General features: G+C 33.9%; 1 protein-coding gene across 2 annotated transcripts in view; it reads right to left on the bottom strand.

The window, feature by feature from the left end:
* Window positions 1–16,059, bottom strand: part of LOC136026297 (nipped-B-like protein B) — a 173,710-nt gene that overhangs the window by 83,624 nt on the left and 74,027 nt on the right. For both annotated transcript variants that reach the window (XM_065702710.1, XM_065702711.1), the window contains exons 15-17: window positions 14,950–15,230; window positions 11,895–12,140; window positions 6,542–6,668 (exon numbers count right to left, since the gene is read on the bottom strand). In XM_065702710.1, the coding sequence (XP_065558782.1) occupies window positions 6,542–6,668; window positions 11,895–12,140; window positions 14,950–15,230 (654 nt within the window). The remainder of the gene's footprint in view (window positions 1–6,541; window positions 6,669–11,894; window positions 12,141–14,949; window positions 15,231–16,059) is intronic.

Genomic DNA, 16,059 nt, shown 5'->3' with positions numbered 1-16,059 from the left:
CCTATAGAAAAAATTTCAAGGTCCAATCTACAAAAATGTGGGATTTTGTATTTTTTGCCAGAAGACAAATCACGGGTGTGTGTTTATTTGTTTGTTTGTTGTTTTTTTTCCAGGGGTCATCGTATCGACCAAGTGTTCCTAGAGTGTTGCAAGAGGGCTCATTCTAACGGATATGAAAAGTTCTAGTGCCCTTTTTAAGTGACCAAAAACATTGGAGGGCACCTAGGCCCCCTCCCACGCTCATTTTTTCTAAAAGTCAACGGATCAAAATTTTGAGATAGCCATTTTGTTCCGCATAGCATAATAACTATGTCTTTGGGGATGACTTACCCCCCCCCCCACAGTCCCTGGGGGAGGGGTTGCAAGTTACAAACTTTGACCAATGTTTACATACAGTAATGGTTATTGGGAAGTGTACCGACGTTTTCAGGGGGACTTTTTTGGTTTGGGTGTGGGGTTCAAGGGAGGGGGCTATATAGGAGGATCTTTCATGGGGGAAGAGAAATTCAATGAAAAGGGCGCAGGATTTTCTAGCATTGCTATTAAAAAAATGAAAATATAAACATGAAAAAGTTTTTTCAATTGAAAGTAAGGAGAAGCATTAAAACTTCAAACGAACAAAGATTATTACGCGTATGAGGGATTCTAAAAATACTTTAGCATAAAGAGCAAGGTATTTAGGAGGAGATAAATACTTCACTCTTTATGCTAAATTATTTTTAGTAATTTCAACTATTTATTCTACGGCCTTTCTGATTCAGGGGTCATTCTTAAAGAATTGGGACAAAACTTAAGATTTAGTGTGAAGAGCGAGGTATTAACGAGGGAACAAACCCCTTCATATATATAATCAAAAATATAAGAATATAAAAGTTTGTTACGTAAGTTAATTCTTAAGTTACGTATATTTTTTACTAATAAAAACGTTCGTTAAAAATTAAAAGTTCTAGTTGCCTTTTTAACTAACCGAAAATTGGAGGGCAACTAGGCCTCCTTCCCCATCCCTTATTTCTCAAAATCCTTGATTAAAACTAAGAGAAAGCCATTTAGCCAAAAAAAAAGAATTAATATGCAAATTTCATTTTAATAATTTATGTACGGAGAGCCAAAATCAGACATGCATTAATTCAAACAATTTCAGAAATTAAATAAAAAAAAAACAAGTTGTTTGAAATGAAAGTAAGGAGCGACATTAAAGCTTAAAACGAACAGAAATTACTCCGTATATGAAAGGAAGTTTTCCTCCTCGACACCCCGCTCCTTGCGCTAAAGTTTGATTCTTTCTCGCAACTCTACTTTTTAAAACAATAAAAAACTTTAGCGTAAAGAGCGGGGCGTCGAGGAGGGAAAGCCCCTTTCATATACGGAGTAATTTCTGTTCGTTTTAAGTTTTAATGTCGCTCCTTACTTTCATTTCAAAAAACTTGTTTTTTTTAATTTAATTTCTCAGATTTGAAGTCTATAAGCTTAATAGCCCATAAATGTATACATTGATAAAAATTATATATTATTTGTGAAACACGTATGATGATATTAAATTGAAAACTTATAACCCCTTGAATAAAAATTTTCTTAAGTCAAACTTTGAATGATGACAATTAAAAATCAGGCGAAAGATTCCCCAGGAATTTGCTGACGTAATGAGATTCGGTTGTACAGCCATTCGATTGTACAGCCAGCCACTATGGCTGGGAATTTCCGCTTATTGCGTAGTAATTGGAAAATTTTCAAAAGTAGGCGGTGCCAGAGAACTTGTAATGAAATTCATTTGTAACTTGTATCAGTTATTAAATAACTTTAGAGCTGTACACACGTAAAAACTCGCAAGAATTTATCCTTTTAGAAAGCATAGGAAGAGTACTTTATAGAAAAGGATTAGAATATGGGAAATATTACATTTGAAGAATTTATGCTGGAAATGCGAAATGAAATATTCAAGCAAAGAGCCTTCAAAACTTATAATGGTGACAACACATTTAGAAGCCACAACGAAGAAGGACGAGCAAAACAGATGTTTACATTGAGAATGAAAAGTGAACTTTTTGCAGAGACAGTGTATTCTTTGGTAAATGGCACAGTTTTTACACCAAAGAATACTGCTGAGGTTGCTACTACCCAAGAAACGCCGAATCAGCAAGAACTAAGCAAATCAGAGGCAGATTTATCAGCAGGAGAATTATTGACTGATGGCCAAATTTACAAACCGAAAGAACTGAGCATGTACGAAAGCCTTAGACAAAGGCTTGAAAGACTTCGAGATAAGAATAGACAAATTGCCAAGCAAATTAAAAAAAAAATGAATATTTATGAAAGACTTGGACCTCATACAAGTATTCAAGAGAAGCATGGCCAAATTACAGAAAAAATTAGTATTTATGAAAGACTCGGACCTCCTGTCAATATTAGAGAAAAGCATGGCAAAGAGTTTTACAAGAAGTTACCAAAATTGGCTGACAATGAAACATTCAATCACAGCGATTTTAGAAGAAATTATCAACCAAATAGAGCAAACTATGCCAGAAGGACTAGTGGTCCAGGTTCTCAACCTCAGATAAAGTTTAATAAAAACAAACAAGTTCATGGACCAGAAAAAACACCAAGAGCAAAATTGATAAATAAACGCTGTAAGTATGGAAGAGAATGTTATTACGGAAAATGTGCATTTATTCATTAGATCAAGTTATAATTTTTCGATCCGACAGATACTAAATTATTTGTTTAATATTTTTTGTATTAGTTTGAAAATTTTGAGTTTTTATGGATATCAAAATTAATTATTGCTTAAGCTAGTTTTTAGATTATTGGTAGTCTTTATATAAATATATATATATATATATATATATATATATATATATATATATATATATATATATATATATATATATATATATATATATATATATACTATGTTCGTTATTCTTGAAGATGTTCTCTTTGTCTTAGATTTGGATATATAGAGAAAAAGAGCATTTTCCCCAATTCTTTTTTGGCACAGAAAACGAATGTTATCATTATCTGACAATGAGGTGGCCCCTCTAACTTTTTTTAAGTGATGTCTGGGATTAAATATTTTTACAAATCTCGTCAGAAAACCCCCTCCAAAGAGTATTCCAGAAAGTCTCCCAATCACAGTTGAAAGTTATTCCCATGGAAAACTTTCATATGGAGAGTTTCGTCCATGTAAGATCGAAGATTATCCCATGGAAAAATCCTCCAGATAATTCCAATCATGATTAAAATCTTTTAATTTTGGTAATTTTTCCAGTGCAAGAATTTTCTCTGGAAAGCTCACCCCCCAGAAAAATTACCAAAAAAATTTACCAGGCAGAAAATTCTCAATCCCCCCCCCCAAATGTCTATATATTTCCAAATAATAAAAACTATACATTAAAAATTTAATTTTGTAACTTGCAGCCCTTTCCGCAGAAACTTTGAGGGTTCGTTTTATCGACAAATGAATAGTTATTGGACGGTTTAACTATGCTGAACAAAATGACTACAAGGTTTTGATTAGACGACTTTGAAGGACAGGGGGAGTTGGAGGGGGCTAGCTATCATCCAATCTTTTTGGTTACTTAGAAAGGACACCAGAGCTTAGTATTTCAAGTCAAGTGAGCGTTCTATCGATACGCATATCCATGGGAAAGAAGCCAAACATAAAAACAACAACAAGTAAATACGCATCTATAATCTTTTTTCTGGTAAAAATTCAAAATTCCACATATTTATGAATAGGAGCTTGAAACCTCTAAAGTAGGGTTCTCTGATATGCTGAATCTCATTAAGTGATTTTTATTAAGATCCTTTGACATTTTGTAATTATTTCCTCCTTTTTCAAAAATCAGGAAAGTTTTCTCAGGACTTTTTCTTGTAACTTTTTCTGGGTAACATTAAACTTAAAGAACTATGAATATTTTATATCAGCATAAAAGTTCGATTCTTTTGATGCATGTATTGTTATCAAAACTTTATTCTTAATTTTGGATACTACTCAGCCACTTCTGTCTTTAGATAAGATAAGATAATATTTATTTTCAAAAGGCTATCACAAGCTCTATTAGCCAAATTCGCTTTATATGTCAGTAAAAGTTAAGAAAAAAAATTTCGAATCAGTACATTAAGTCAAACACTTAAAATTAAACAAGAGCTAAAAGCTCATATGGCACTTGTGACGAGGTCGGAAGAGCCAAGAGCTCATATGGTATGAGCCTTAGCAGAATTCTAAGAATCAGTAGATTGCTTTAAAAGGAAAATCAGAGGCTTAATGCCGGTCGGGATTCAAAATATGAGCTCTGAGTCACGAGGCCCTTCTAAATATCAAAATTCATAAAGATCCGATCACCCACTAGTAAGTTAAAAATACCTCAGATTTTCTAATCTTTCCTCTCCCTTCAGCCCCCCCCCCAGATGGTCAAATCGGGGAAAACAACTTTATCAAGTCAATTTGCGCAGCTCCCTGACACGCCTACCAATTTTCATCATTCTAGCACGTCCAGAAGCACCAAACTCGCCAAAGCACTGAACTCCACCTCCTTACTCCCCCAAAGAGAGCGGATCCCGGTTACCTGAATCACGTATCTACGACATTTATAAGCGTTTTCCAAGATTTCCGGTTTCCCCCTCCAACTCCCCCCAATGTCAACATATCTGGCCGGGATTTGAAATAAGAGCTCTGAGACATGAGTTCCTTCTAAACATCAAATTCCATTAAGATCCGGTCACCCGTTCTTAAGTTAAAAAATACCTCTTTTTTTTTTTTAATTTTTCCAAATTAACAACCGCCCAGGTCCCCCAAAGAAAACGGATCCGTACCAATTACGTCAATCTCGCATCTATAACTTGTGCTTATTCTTCCCATCAAGTTTCATCCCGATCTCTCCACTCTAAGCGTTTTCCAAGATTTCCCGTTTCCAAGTAGATAACTTCGAAGACCATACTGCCTTTCCATGACGAAAGTAAAACAGTTCAATATAGGGATGAAACCTTTTTATTGAGAGTGAATAGATATAAAATTATTCGACAGGATATTTCGAACACATATACAGTGCTCATCATCAGCAGTACTGCTGATGATGAACACTGTATATGTGTTCGAAATATCCAGCTAAATAATTTTATATCTATTCACTGTCAATAAAAAGGTTTCATCCCTATTTTGAACTGTTTTACTTCCGGTTCCGAGATTTATGTTTCCCCCCTCCAGCCCTCCATGTCCCCTGATCCGATTCGAATTGAAAATGGATCATTTGAGACATAAAATTCTTCTATATTTCAAGTTTCATTAAGATCCGATCACCCATTTGTAAGATACCTTGATTTTCAGGTTTTCCAAGAATTCCGGCTTCCTCTTCCAACTACATTCAATGTCACCGGATCTGGTCGGGATTTAAAATAAGAATTTTAAAGCACAAGATTCTTCTAGATATCAAATTTCATTAAGATCTGATCACCTGTTCATAAGTTACAAATACCTCTTTTTTTCTAATTTTTCCGAATTACCCACTCCACCAAAGAGAGCATATCCGATCCGGTTATGTCAGTCACCCATCTTGGACTTGTGCTTATTCTTTCCACCAAGTTTCATCCTGATCTCTCCGCTTTAAGCGTTTTCCAAGATTTGCCCCCCCCCCCCCCTAATGACACTGGATCCAGTCGGGATTCAAGAAAAGAGATCTGAGGTTCGATGTCCTTCTAAATATGAAATTTCATTAAGATACGATCACTCTTTCGTAAGTTAAATATACCTCATTTTTCTAATTTTTCAAAATTAACCTTTTGCTTATTTTTCCCACTAAGTTTCATCCCGATCCCTCCACTCTAAGCGTTTTCCAAGATTTTAGGTTCCCCCCTCCACACTAAAATTCGTCTTGTCTTGTTAAAGCTTCTCCAAAATCAGTTGCTTGGATGTCAACAAACAAGCCACATTTGTCCAGGATTCCTTCTTTTTTAAGCTTGGTATCCTCATCAGTGTCAGATTCATATCCAAGACACTTCGTCACGTGAAAAAATTGCAATTCGAAGCACATTCAGGAGTGGTAGCTTATTATTTTGACTAATCTCAACATTTAAGGCTATAGCGATAAAAAACTGATGGGAATTTCGAAAGTTAGCCAAAAGCCCTCGAAAATTGTGAATGTCAATCTCCTTTTGCATGGGTAGCATCGATGTATCTGTCCTCTTTTTTCCTTTTACTTTTTTCTTCGCCACTACCAGAGTTCTGGAACATCTTAGGGCTGTTAGAGGACTCATTTGAAAGGAAGTTGCTATGTCTTATAAAATGAGCAATAATTTTATATATGGTATATATTTATATAAGTAAATTTTTTCTTAAAAACGGCACATTTTAACAAATATATTTGAAGTTGTTTTGCGAAAGATGTTTAAACAACTATCGTTTTTTCACCGAGCATGAAACCTGGTACTGTACTTCAAACAAATTAATTTGAAAATACTATAGGCATAAAAAATATATAATAGATAAACATGCATTAATACAATAAATATATAAATTAATAAGTATGTAAATTTGCAAAGTACTTACTCTCTTCATCGTTTACCCTTCGAATCATCTTAACACACATCTCTGGTATTTTTGGAAAGTCGGGAGTTTCTATACAAATATCCTTCAGTATTTTTATCACACGTTTTCGAACGCTCACGCCACAATCCTAAAATTAAAAAACAACAGCTATAGCGAATCAAAAAAAAAGGTAAAGAAATCAACCAAAATTATATTAGTTTGTAATTTTATAAGAGCTAACTTTCAATGCAAGGTTAAGACAGTAGACACATTGGCAGTTCTGGCCTCTATTACGTCGGGACAAAATGTTACTTAGCAACACCCCCCCCCCCTGTCCATGTGTCCCATAAAGTTTTAGGCCAAGTTTTAACAATATTTTTATTTATTAAACAAATTATATTCAATTAATTAATTAAATGATATTTTATCTTTTATTTTTCAATATATTATTTAAATTGATTATTGATGTAATAACTATTAATTATATTAATTGAATTTTTTATTTATTTTTTGAATTGTTTTTTATTTATTTTTATTTTATCAGTTAATTAATTACTTTATTAATTAGTTTCATTGGTTAACTGCGTCCTCTACTTTATTTTAATAAAATAAATTTGAAAAGTTATTAAATGATTGCAACCATTAGATTATTTACTTCAAATTTTGGGCCCCTAAAATTTCCGCGCCTAGGTCAAGTACCCCCTCTGTCCCTCCCTTAAAACCATCTTTGAGTAGACAAGTGTCGAAGCAGTGAACACACCGAACACAGTGACAAACAAACCGCGTATTTATAATTATAATTTATTGCTTATTACATTTTTTTATCATATACGTCGAGGGACTGTTCGAGTTTTTATCCTTTCTCTTTTCCCAATCTGATGAATATTGAGGGGAATGAATGCTGGTAATAAAAAAACCGATGTTTTCGGCATACACAACGTCCATCGAATTAACATATGAATTGATATATACCCATCGTGTGATATTCGTGGCTTGTGTCTCCGCCAAATCTAGGCACAACAACAAACGAAAAAGGAATTACAGTGCATATACTAAAATCTATGGAAATCTTTTCAAAAATTATCACGAATTTTTTCTGAAGATTTTACAAACTGAGATTTTCAAATTATGATTAATTAATTTTCGTGTGTGTTTCGGCGTCCTTCCTAAAATTTTATAGAGTAAAAGAAGATAGAAATGCAATCAAACATTCCTGTACAGGCATGGAGGAAAATTGCTAATAAAAGAAGACACTGGCAATTACTTTTCTGTAAGGCTGTCAATAGTTAGAACAAATATTTCGTACAGCACCTAATAGTAAAGTTCTGCTTGGGCTAGATCAAGACGTTTTTGCTTTGGCTGGTAGCCACAGAAAAAGAAAACTATACAGGTTGTCTTAGAAGTCATGTACCACAGGAATTGGTAAGACAAAAAAAAACCGCCAGCTTAAAAAAAAATAATGAAAACCATACTTGGTACTATTCTGTATCCTTTTACGCTTTACTCCCTCACAATTCATGCTTTTATTCTTTTACTCCCTCACAATTCCTTCCGACCATGCTACTGCGTGTAAATACAAACATTTCGTCATCCATCTTGCATTCTACCCTATCAGACAAAATTTCGATTTCGAATTCATCCACTTTAAATAATCCAAAAAAAAACTAGTGTAAGGTCATTTAGAAATTTTCAGGCTTTCAGAATTCTTTTAGGAAAAAATACTGGCTAGAGAAAAAAAATTGTCATTTATAGCTACTCCAGGAATGGCAACTATTATCTGGATTGGTCTCCACAGTAATATGTTATTTCATGAAAAATTGAATACGTTTAATTAAAATAAATAACATTTCTTATAATTAAGTAACATTATAATTAATTAAATAACTAAATAATATTATAATAACTATATAGCATTTCTTATACCAATAAGAAATGTTATTTCTTATTGGTATGACTTCCAAAGTGAGATCTAACTGGCAAATAATTTCAATTATTGGTTCTAGTTTTGGTACGAGTAAGAACATTCAAGAAGCCATGTATCGGGTTTACAGATCTAACACCAAATTATTCACTTGTTACAGACTTACCTTGGGGGCGAACTACCTAAATTTATTCTGTTGTGTATTAATAAAAAAAAAAAAAATTAGATTAGCCAGCATTATATAGATTAGTCTCAACAGTAAAATGTTATTTCATGAAAAATTCAATACGTGCTTATTTGATGAAACATTAGATACTTGTCAAGAGCTGTTAAACTTTTGTTGTTGTTTTTAATTTTTGCGACACGTACTTTTTCATTCTCACTGCGTACTTGGGCTAATGAAGCCTTTGGCCTTTGGCTTTCGGCCTTGTAAATACCTTCGGCCTTTTCTCGTCTGGTACCTAGTAACTTGCAGGCCACTTTTTTGAATTTATATCAAATTAAACTAAAATTATCAACTGAAGTTAACTCTATAATATATAGCATTTTAACATTATGTCATTGCGTCGTCCATAAAGTCATATAGATTACGACACGCAAAAGGGGCGTTTTCTTTTGTCAAAGATTATTTAGTGTTATCGAAACCAATGTAAAAAAGGTTTCAAGATATGAGCAGTAGTTTTTAAATGCGCTATTCCGCACTTTTTTACAACCTTGTGGTAGCCTGATAGCCTTGATGAAAAACAAATTTAAGGAGATATACCACTGCTGCGTATCGAGAAAAGGCGATTTTCCTTGTTTTTCAAGGCTTGGATAGGTTTCAAGGATTTTGTCGATGGCTTCAAGTTCAATATTTTCGACCATGGTAACTACCAATGGTACACTTTTCATTTCCATCTGCCACCTTGCTCGAAGAGTTTCAAGCTATTATCAAAATTTTTAACAAATTAATTTTTTGCAACAAAATTTTACTATTAAAATAAACATAAGGGAGCATTTGCAATATCTTTGGGACGGATAAATCTATGTTAAAAAATGTATCTGCAATATATTTGGAATATGAGGCCAAATTTTCAGAGTATGTCAGGGTTTATGTTGAACAAAATCAAAACGAACTACATGCATGCATATTGTCAAACAGGCGTATCAACAATGTCTCGGGAATGGCTGAGGGTATTAAATTGGATAGAATACAACCAGGGACTCCACAGAAAATGTATTGGCAGAAAATGTCTCAGGAAGCAGTCAGCAGCAACTGCAGATCCCATGGCGGCGCAGTGCGATTGAACTCAACACACTAAATATAGTGTCTCACTGTCTAAATCTTGGTAGAGGAGAAAGGGATAAAAAGCTCGGGAAATGGATACAAAGAAAAAGGGAGATCGAAGAGAAATATCGAAAAGAAAGAGGAGGAAGACAAGGGGGAAGACATGGAAGAATGAATTAAGGACATTTTAGCGAGATCAACATTTCTAAAGATACACGATATCTCAGAAGTCGCGTGCATGAGAAATCATCTTGAAAATCATAAATATGAAGAGGAAAAAAAACATATATTTTAGATTTTTCAATGGAGATTTTAGTTGTGGATATTACTATGATTACTATGTTATTCATAACAGTAGTCAGGTTTCTGCTCTTTTATGTTTTAAATTCCCTATTTAACTTCAGTTTTTTTTTTTGTTTTTTTTTTAATGAATAAGAAGCATTCAACAACCATTATAATTTCAAATTAAAACTGGAATAAATATTACTTACATTCAAAATATGTAAAATAAAAATCTTGTATACTAGCTAATACACGAAAGTAAAACAGTTCAAAATAGGGATGATTCCTTTTTATTGACAGTGAATAGATATAAAAATATTTAACTGGATATTTCGAACACATATACAGTGTTCATCATCAGCAGTAAAACTGCTCAAAGAAATGTATAGATCTAGGGCATTTTTAAGTAGCAAGTGATCAGGTCAGAGCTAAGTGCCACTTGCTACAATGTTTTGCAGTGTTCTGAAAAAAGGTTGTTTTTTGGTGGATTCTTTGGGTGTTAGAAATCCGGGTAAATAGTGGTTAAACCCAAAAATACCCAAATAATTGTTCATCAGCTAATTTCTAAGCAATGTTTATATCCCTAAGATATTTGTGCTTCTTCTAAGTTTTATTTTAATAGATAATATCACTATATGAGTCATCTATTTAAGTCAAATCTTTTACACAATTCCTTCCTTATTTTTGTGAGTTCAATTTCAGTAAGTTATAGTTCAAGATTAGTTCAATTAAAACTTCCTTACAATGACAGTACAAATTAAATGTAAGTCTTTCGACATATATGTAAGGCTTTCTGAATATATATCCCAAATGTATAGGGGGGTAAACACAGTTAGGTTACAATTGGTTTATACTAAGGAGAGGTTGACCCCTCACGATTCTTCAGCAATGAATACAGAGGTTTATATATCGGAAGTTGGATGGAGTTTCTTCTCAGGTTTAACTTTCCTGCAATAGGTTTATATCTTGAGTTATATCTGAATAATTCGAATCTTGCGTTTTTGGACAGGCTCATTTATAATCAAAAAAGCGAAAGCACATTCCCCACCCCCCTAGATTACGAAAAATACAAGAGATTGGAGGTGTTTTCTTCTCCAGATTTAACTTCAACGCGGTCATAAATAATCTAACTTCCAGCTATAAGTTTTATAGCCAGTCAAACTAGTCGTTCTATCTTTGGACCACTTCAAAGTTAGACAGTCCAAAATTGACTTGCCTAAGGTACAATTGAACCTCTATATCTTATTGAATCAAGCAATTTTGGACATTTAATTTTACATCGGAAAAAGCAATATTAAATCCTCCATCTTCACAGATTACGAAAAATATTGGAGATTGGAGGGGTTTTTCTTCTCCAGGTTTAACTTCAGCGAAGATATAAATAAATTAACCTCCCTACAATAATTTTTTTTGAGCGGGATATTACACATTCCAAAATTGGACTATCTAAGGGGCACTTGTCTCCTTAGATTTCATTACTTTCACCAAGTAATAAACCTTTAATATAGTAATAGTACAAATGTCGAGTCCTATTTTTTCTTTCTCTTTTTTTTCTTTTTGTGCGTGTACTTCGGTTTCGATTTTGCGGTGTTTTGTTTGGGAGGAGTGGCAATAAACATAATCAAAGGAATTGAGCGGACGCTTCATATTAAGCGCAAATGAAACATCAAATTTTGAAAATGTCACTTCCAAGAAAGGGTAAAGATATGTGCACAAATACATTTTTTTTTGTTACGGAATCAAAAGCGAGTTTAAAATTCAAAACTAATTTGAGATTTATCCAATTTATGGAATACTTAGGAATTCTTCATCAAATCACCTTTAAGAGCTACTCAGGATGTGGGGTAATTATATAATGAACGAAATGTGAATTAAATTACTATAAAAGTTCCTAGCTAAATTACCAGGATTCGTTGACTGATGGTTTCATAATAAGCATCGATGAGATCAGGTCTTGAGACGACAAACTTCCCAAGGAGGTCGACGGCCGCTTCTCGGACTTGAGTCGAGGTGTCCGAAATAGATTTTTTTACGCCCAATTGCATATCTTCCAAGGCAAGAACACTAGCGTCGCATTCAACAATCTGGGATAAACACTTCATTGCCTTGGTTCGAATAGCAATCGCATTCTCAAACAAGGCTTGTACTATCTTAAAAGAAAACAAATAGATTACAATAAAAAATAACGGGATGGGGATCTTGTGACATAAAAAATGGAGAGGGGGATCATACCCACCACTGGTCAATAGGCGAACCTTCAAAAAATAAATAAAACTCAGGAAAAGTACATCTTTCGCATTTTCAACCCCCTTCCTTGCAAAAAAAAGAAAAAGAAACCTGATCCCTCCATCCCTCAGGTTTAGACTTGTGACCACAATAGAAGAACAGATAACAATGCCACATGAACCGTCAAAGAGTTCATAGTATTGTTCTGTTGTTATATTTAAAGTGTATGTAAAAAAGAAAGTAAAACTTTTTGAACTAGTCAACAAGAAAAGAATTAGTCAACTTCAAAGAATTAATCAATATGACAATTAGTCAACAATGAACACAAAGAATATAACAACTTTAGTGCATTCTAAACTTCAAATTTTATAATTAAATTTAGAACATTCTAACAATACCTTAATCTCACAAGTGTGATAAATGTGCTAAATTATAAAAACAATTCGACGAAAGACCACATTTCGTCACTCAATCAAACAGTTCGTGGTAACGAATTGTAGTAAGGAGCGACCAGGCTCAATACTAACCGAAATTCTAAAAAACGTAATTTTGGTACAAATATATCCATCAAAAGAATCAGAATTTTATGCTGATTTTAAAAATATTTTAATAAGTTAATTAAATAATATAAATTAAATAAGTTTAGTCTTACCCATTAAAAGCTACCTGCGAAAATTGGCCTTATTTTGAAAAAGAGGGAAACACCCCCTAAAAGTCGTAGAATTTTAACGAAAATTATATGATCAGATTCAGCCTATCAGAGGACCCTACTGCAGAGATTTCAAACTCCTATCTGCAAAAATGTGGAATTTTATATATATATATATTTTTTTTTTGTCAGAAGAAAGATCACAGATGCGTGGTTATTTGTTTATTTTGCTGTTTTTTTGCCAGGGGTGATCGTATCGACCCAATCCTAGAATGTCACGAGAGGGCACATTTTAACGGAAATTGAAAGTTCTAGTGCCCTTTTTAAGTGACCAAAAATTGGAGGGCAACTTGGCTCCCTCCCACACTCATTTTTTCCCAAAGTTGCCACACAAAAATTTTGAAATGGCTTTTTTGTTCAGCATAGTCGGAAAATCTAATAGCTATGTCTTTGAGGACAATTAATCTCCCAAAGTCCCCAATTATTCCGTATATGAAAGGGGCTGTCCTCTCCTCAACTCCCCACTCTTTATGCTGAAGTTTCACTCTTTCTTACAACTCTACTTTTTAAAACAATAAAAAACTTTAGCGGAAAGAGCGGGCCGTTAAGGAGGGGACAGCCCCTTTCATATACGGAATAATTTCTGTTCGTTTTAAGTTGTAATGTCGCTCCTTACTTTCAGTAAAAAAAAAACTTGTTTTTTTTTTGTTTAATTTATAAAAAACAACTCGACGAAAGACCACACGTCGTCACTCAAATGTCTAGTAAAAATCGCACTCCGCGGGCTTTTTGATGCCCTAGCTTCGCTTGGGCGGATCGTTTCATATATCACAAATGAATCATATAATTTTCATGAGAATTAAAAAAAAAATCCTTACTTCCTTATTTACAAAAAAAAATTATACACCCCATTATTCTTACGAATCTAACTACAGTTTGAGAGGAAAATTATTCTGTTTCATGAGGAACTCAAAATTTCGAGATTCAATTCAAAATTTCGATCCATCATATCTAATGGTACTTTTGGATGATCAATGTAGAAACTCTGTTGCTTAGCAACGGAGAATTCTGTTCCATCCTAATCGACATGTCACTTCTTTTTCAGAAAGTTAAACTATCCTTCAAGCAAAACTATCCCATATCATTTAATCAGTTTCACAACCATTAGCGGTCGAAGGCCAAATTGAGGAAATACAAAGTTTACTGGCTCGAGTATAGTGGTCCAAAACTCTAATCGCACTGCTACTTGGAATGATAATTCGAAATTGACACGAAGTTTTGCCAATTGGCCAAGAATTTGACCAATAACTACCCAATTGACCGGTGTTGAAATTTCATTGGTCTTGACATTCTTCACTCTCCAACACGGTTAACATTCCCGGTTACGGTGCTTATCACAAGAGCCAAGGCAATGGAAAAGGTCTTTTTAAAACCAAATACTTGGCCACTAAAAACGCCATTTGTTCACTATAAATTGGTATTGTTAAGTGAAATAAATTAAATAGGTACGTAGGATCATTTCGGGTACCTCGCAGAGTTTATACAGGAAGGTTTCTTATACAGAAAGCTAAATACTTGTCGACAATTAAAGCCACTTGGGCACTATCAATTTGGAACTATTTTACAAATTGAATTAAATAGGCAAAAAAATCGTTTAGGTGCCTCTCTAAGCTAATAAAAAAGAATCACTTTCAAGCTAAATACTTGTCGACAATTAAAGCCACTTGGGCACTATCAATTAGGAACTATTTTACAAGTTGAATTAAATAGGCAAAAAAATCGTTTAGGTGCCTCTCAAAGCTAATAAAAAAGAATCACTTTCAAGCTAAATACTTGGCTACAATAAAAGCAACTTGGCCGCAATCAATTTGCAACTATTATTGGCATTACATTACATAGGTCAAAGTAACATGTTTAGGAACCTCTCAAAGCTCATAGAGAAGAATCAATAAGCTAAATGCTTGGCCACTATCAATTTATAACTGTTATATGAAATAAATTAGAAACTAACCCGTTTTTTCTAATTTTTCTCCCGTAACCCGTATTACAAGTTTACAAAATAAAATTAAATAGGTTAAACTCACCCGTTTAAGGTACCTCTCAAAGCTCATAGAGAAAGGTCTCTTTGAAGCTAAATACTTGGCCACTATAAATGCACTATCACTGTCCAATATCGTCCGACACTTTTTCGGTAAAATAATCTTAGTCAATAGGAATCTCCTTCGGTGATTTACCAGAAGGGTCACCTCTGGCCCCGCTTGGTCTATTGCACTCTGCCCACTCACATTTTGAGTCCGACTCTCAGATCGTAAATTTTTTTCTCCTTCACTTTCATCACTCTCACTGTCCTCTTCATCACTTGAACCTGAAAAATGACAATTATAATACTATGTTTGCTAAAAGACAATTATCATGATTTTAGGATAACAGATAATCACACAGCAAAAGCATATTCTAGCACATAATATCACAATGACTGATTATAACAGATAATTACCGATAATTACCAACTAAAAAATAACGACCATCATGCTCTGAGAGTAACATAAATTAAATAGCAGATACATATTCTAGAAATAACAGTGCAATTACCAGTTACACCAGATAATTACCAATTATAGATGATTGCAATTAACTACCGATTCGTAAAAAGGTGATTATCATGATAATAAAAATTAAACAGCAGAAACATATTTTAGCATATAATATTACAATTACCAATTATTAGAGATTGACCTTGAAACACAGTGGTGATTCCAAGGCCGAGTTGAGAACCCGCATAGCCGTGGCTAGCTCACCGTTCATGAAACTTATTCCAGTTTGGAAGTCAACCAGATACTCTCTTCAGCTGAAATTACGCTTATTTCGTAGTTTATCGGTTCTAACATACGCAGTTGAGTGCCTAAAACCTACAGTTTATTACGAGAAATACCTCTCCACGCATGAACGCAACTTCCAGTGAAGGATATTAAATGTACGAACAGAATAACCGAAAAAAAAATCGTCGTATAGGAGCTAGACAGACTTATCTCATGTGATCAGACTTTGAAGACAGAGGTAGTTCATGTAATACCCATGCCAGCATCAAAACAAACCAACGCGTTTATCCAACGGTAACCAGAGGGTAAAAGACGGCAACGAAGGTCGAAAAACGCGTTTCTGAGGACAAATGAATGAAACAGGGTCAGAGATGG

Source organism: Artemia franciscana, chromosome 4 (genome assembly GCF_032884065.1).
Source record: "Artemia franciscana chromosome 4, ASM3288406v1, whole genome shotgun sequence".
In the NCBI taxonomy this organism is placed as follows: domain Eukaryota; kingdom Metazoa; phylum Arthropoda; class Branchiopoda; order Anostraca; family Artemiidae; genus Artemia; species Artemia franciscana.
This window is presented reverse-complemented; position numbering and strand designations above follow the sequence as displayed.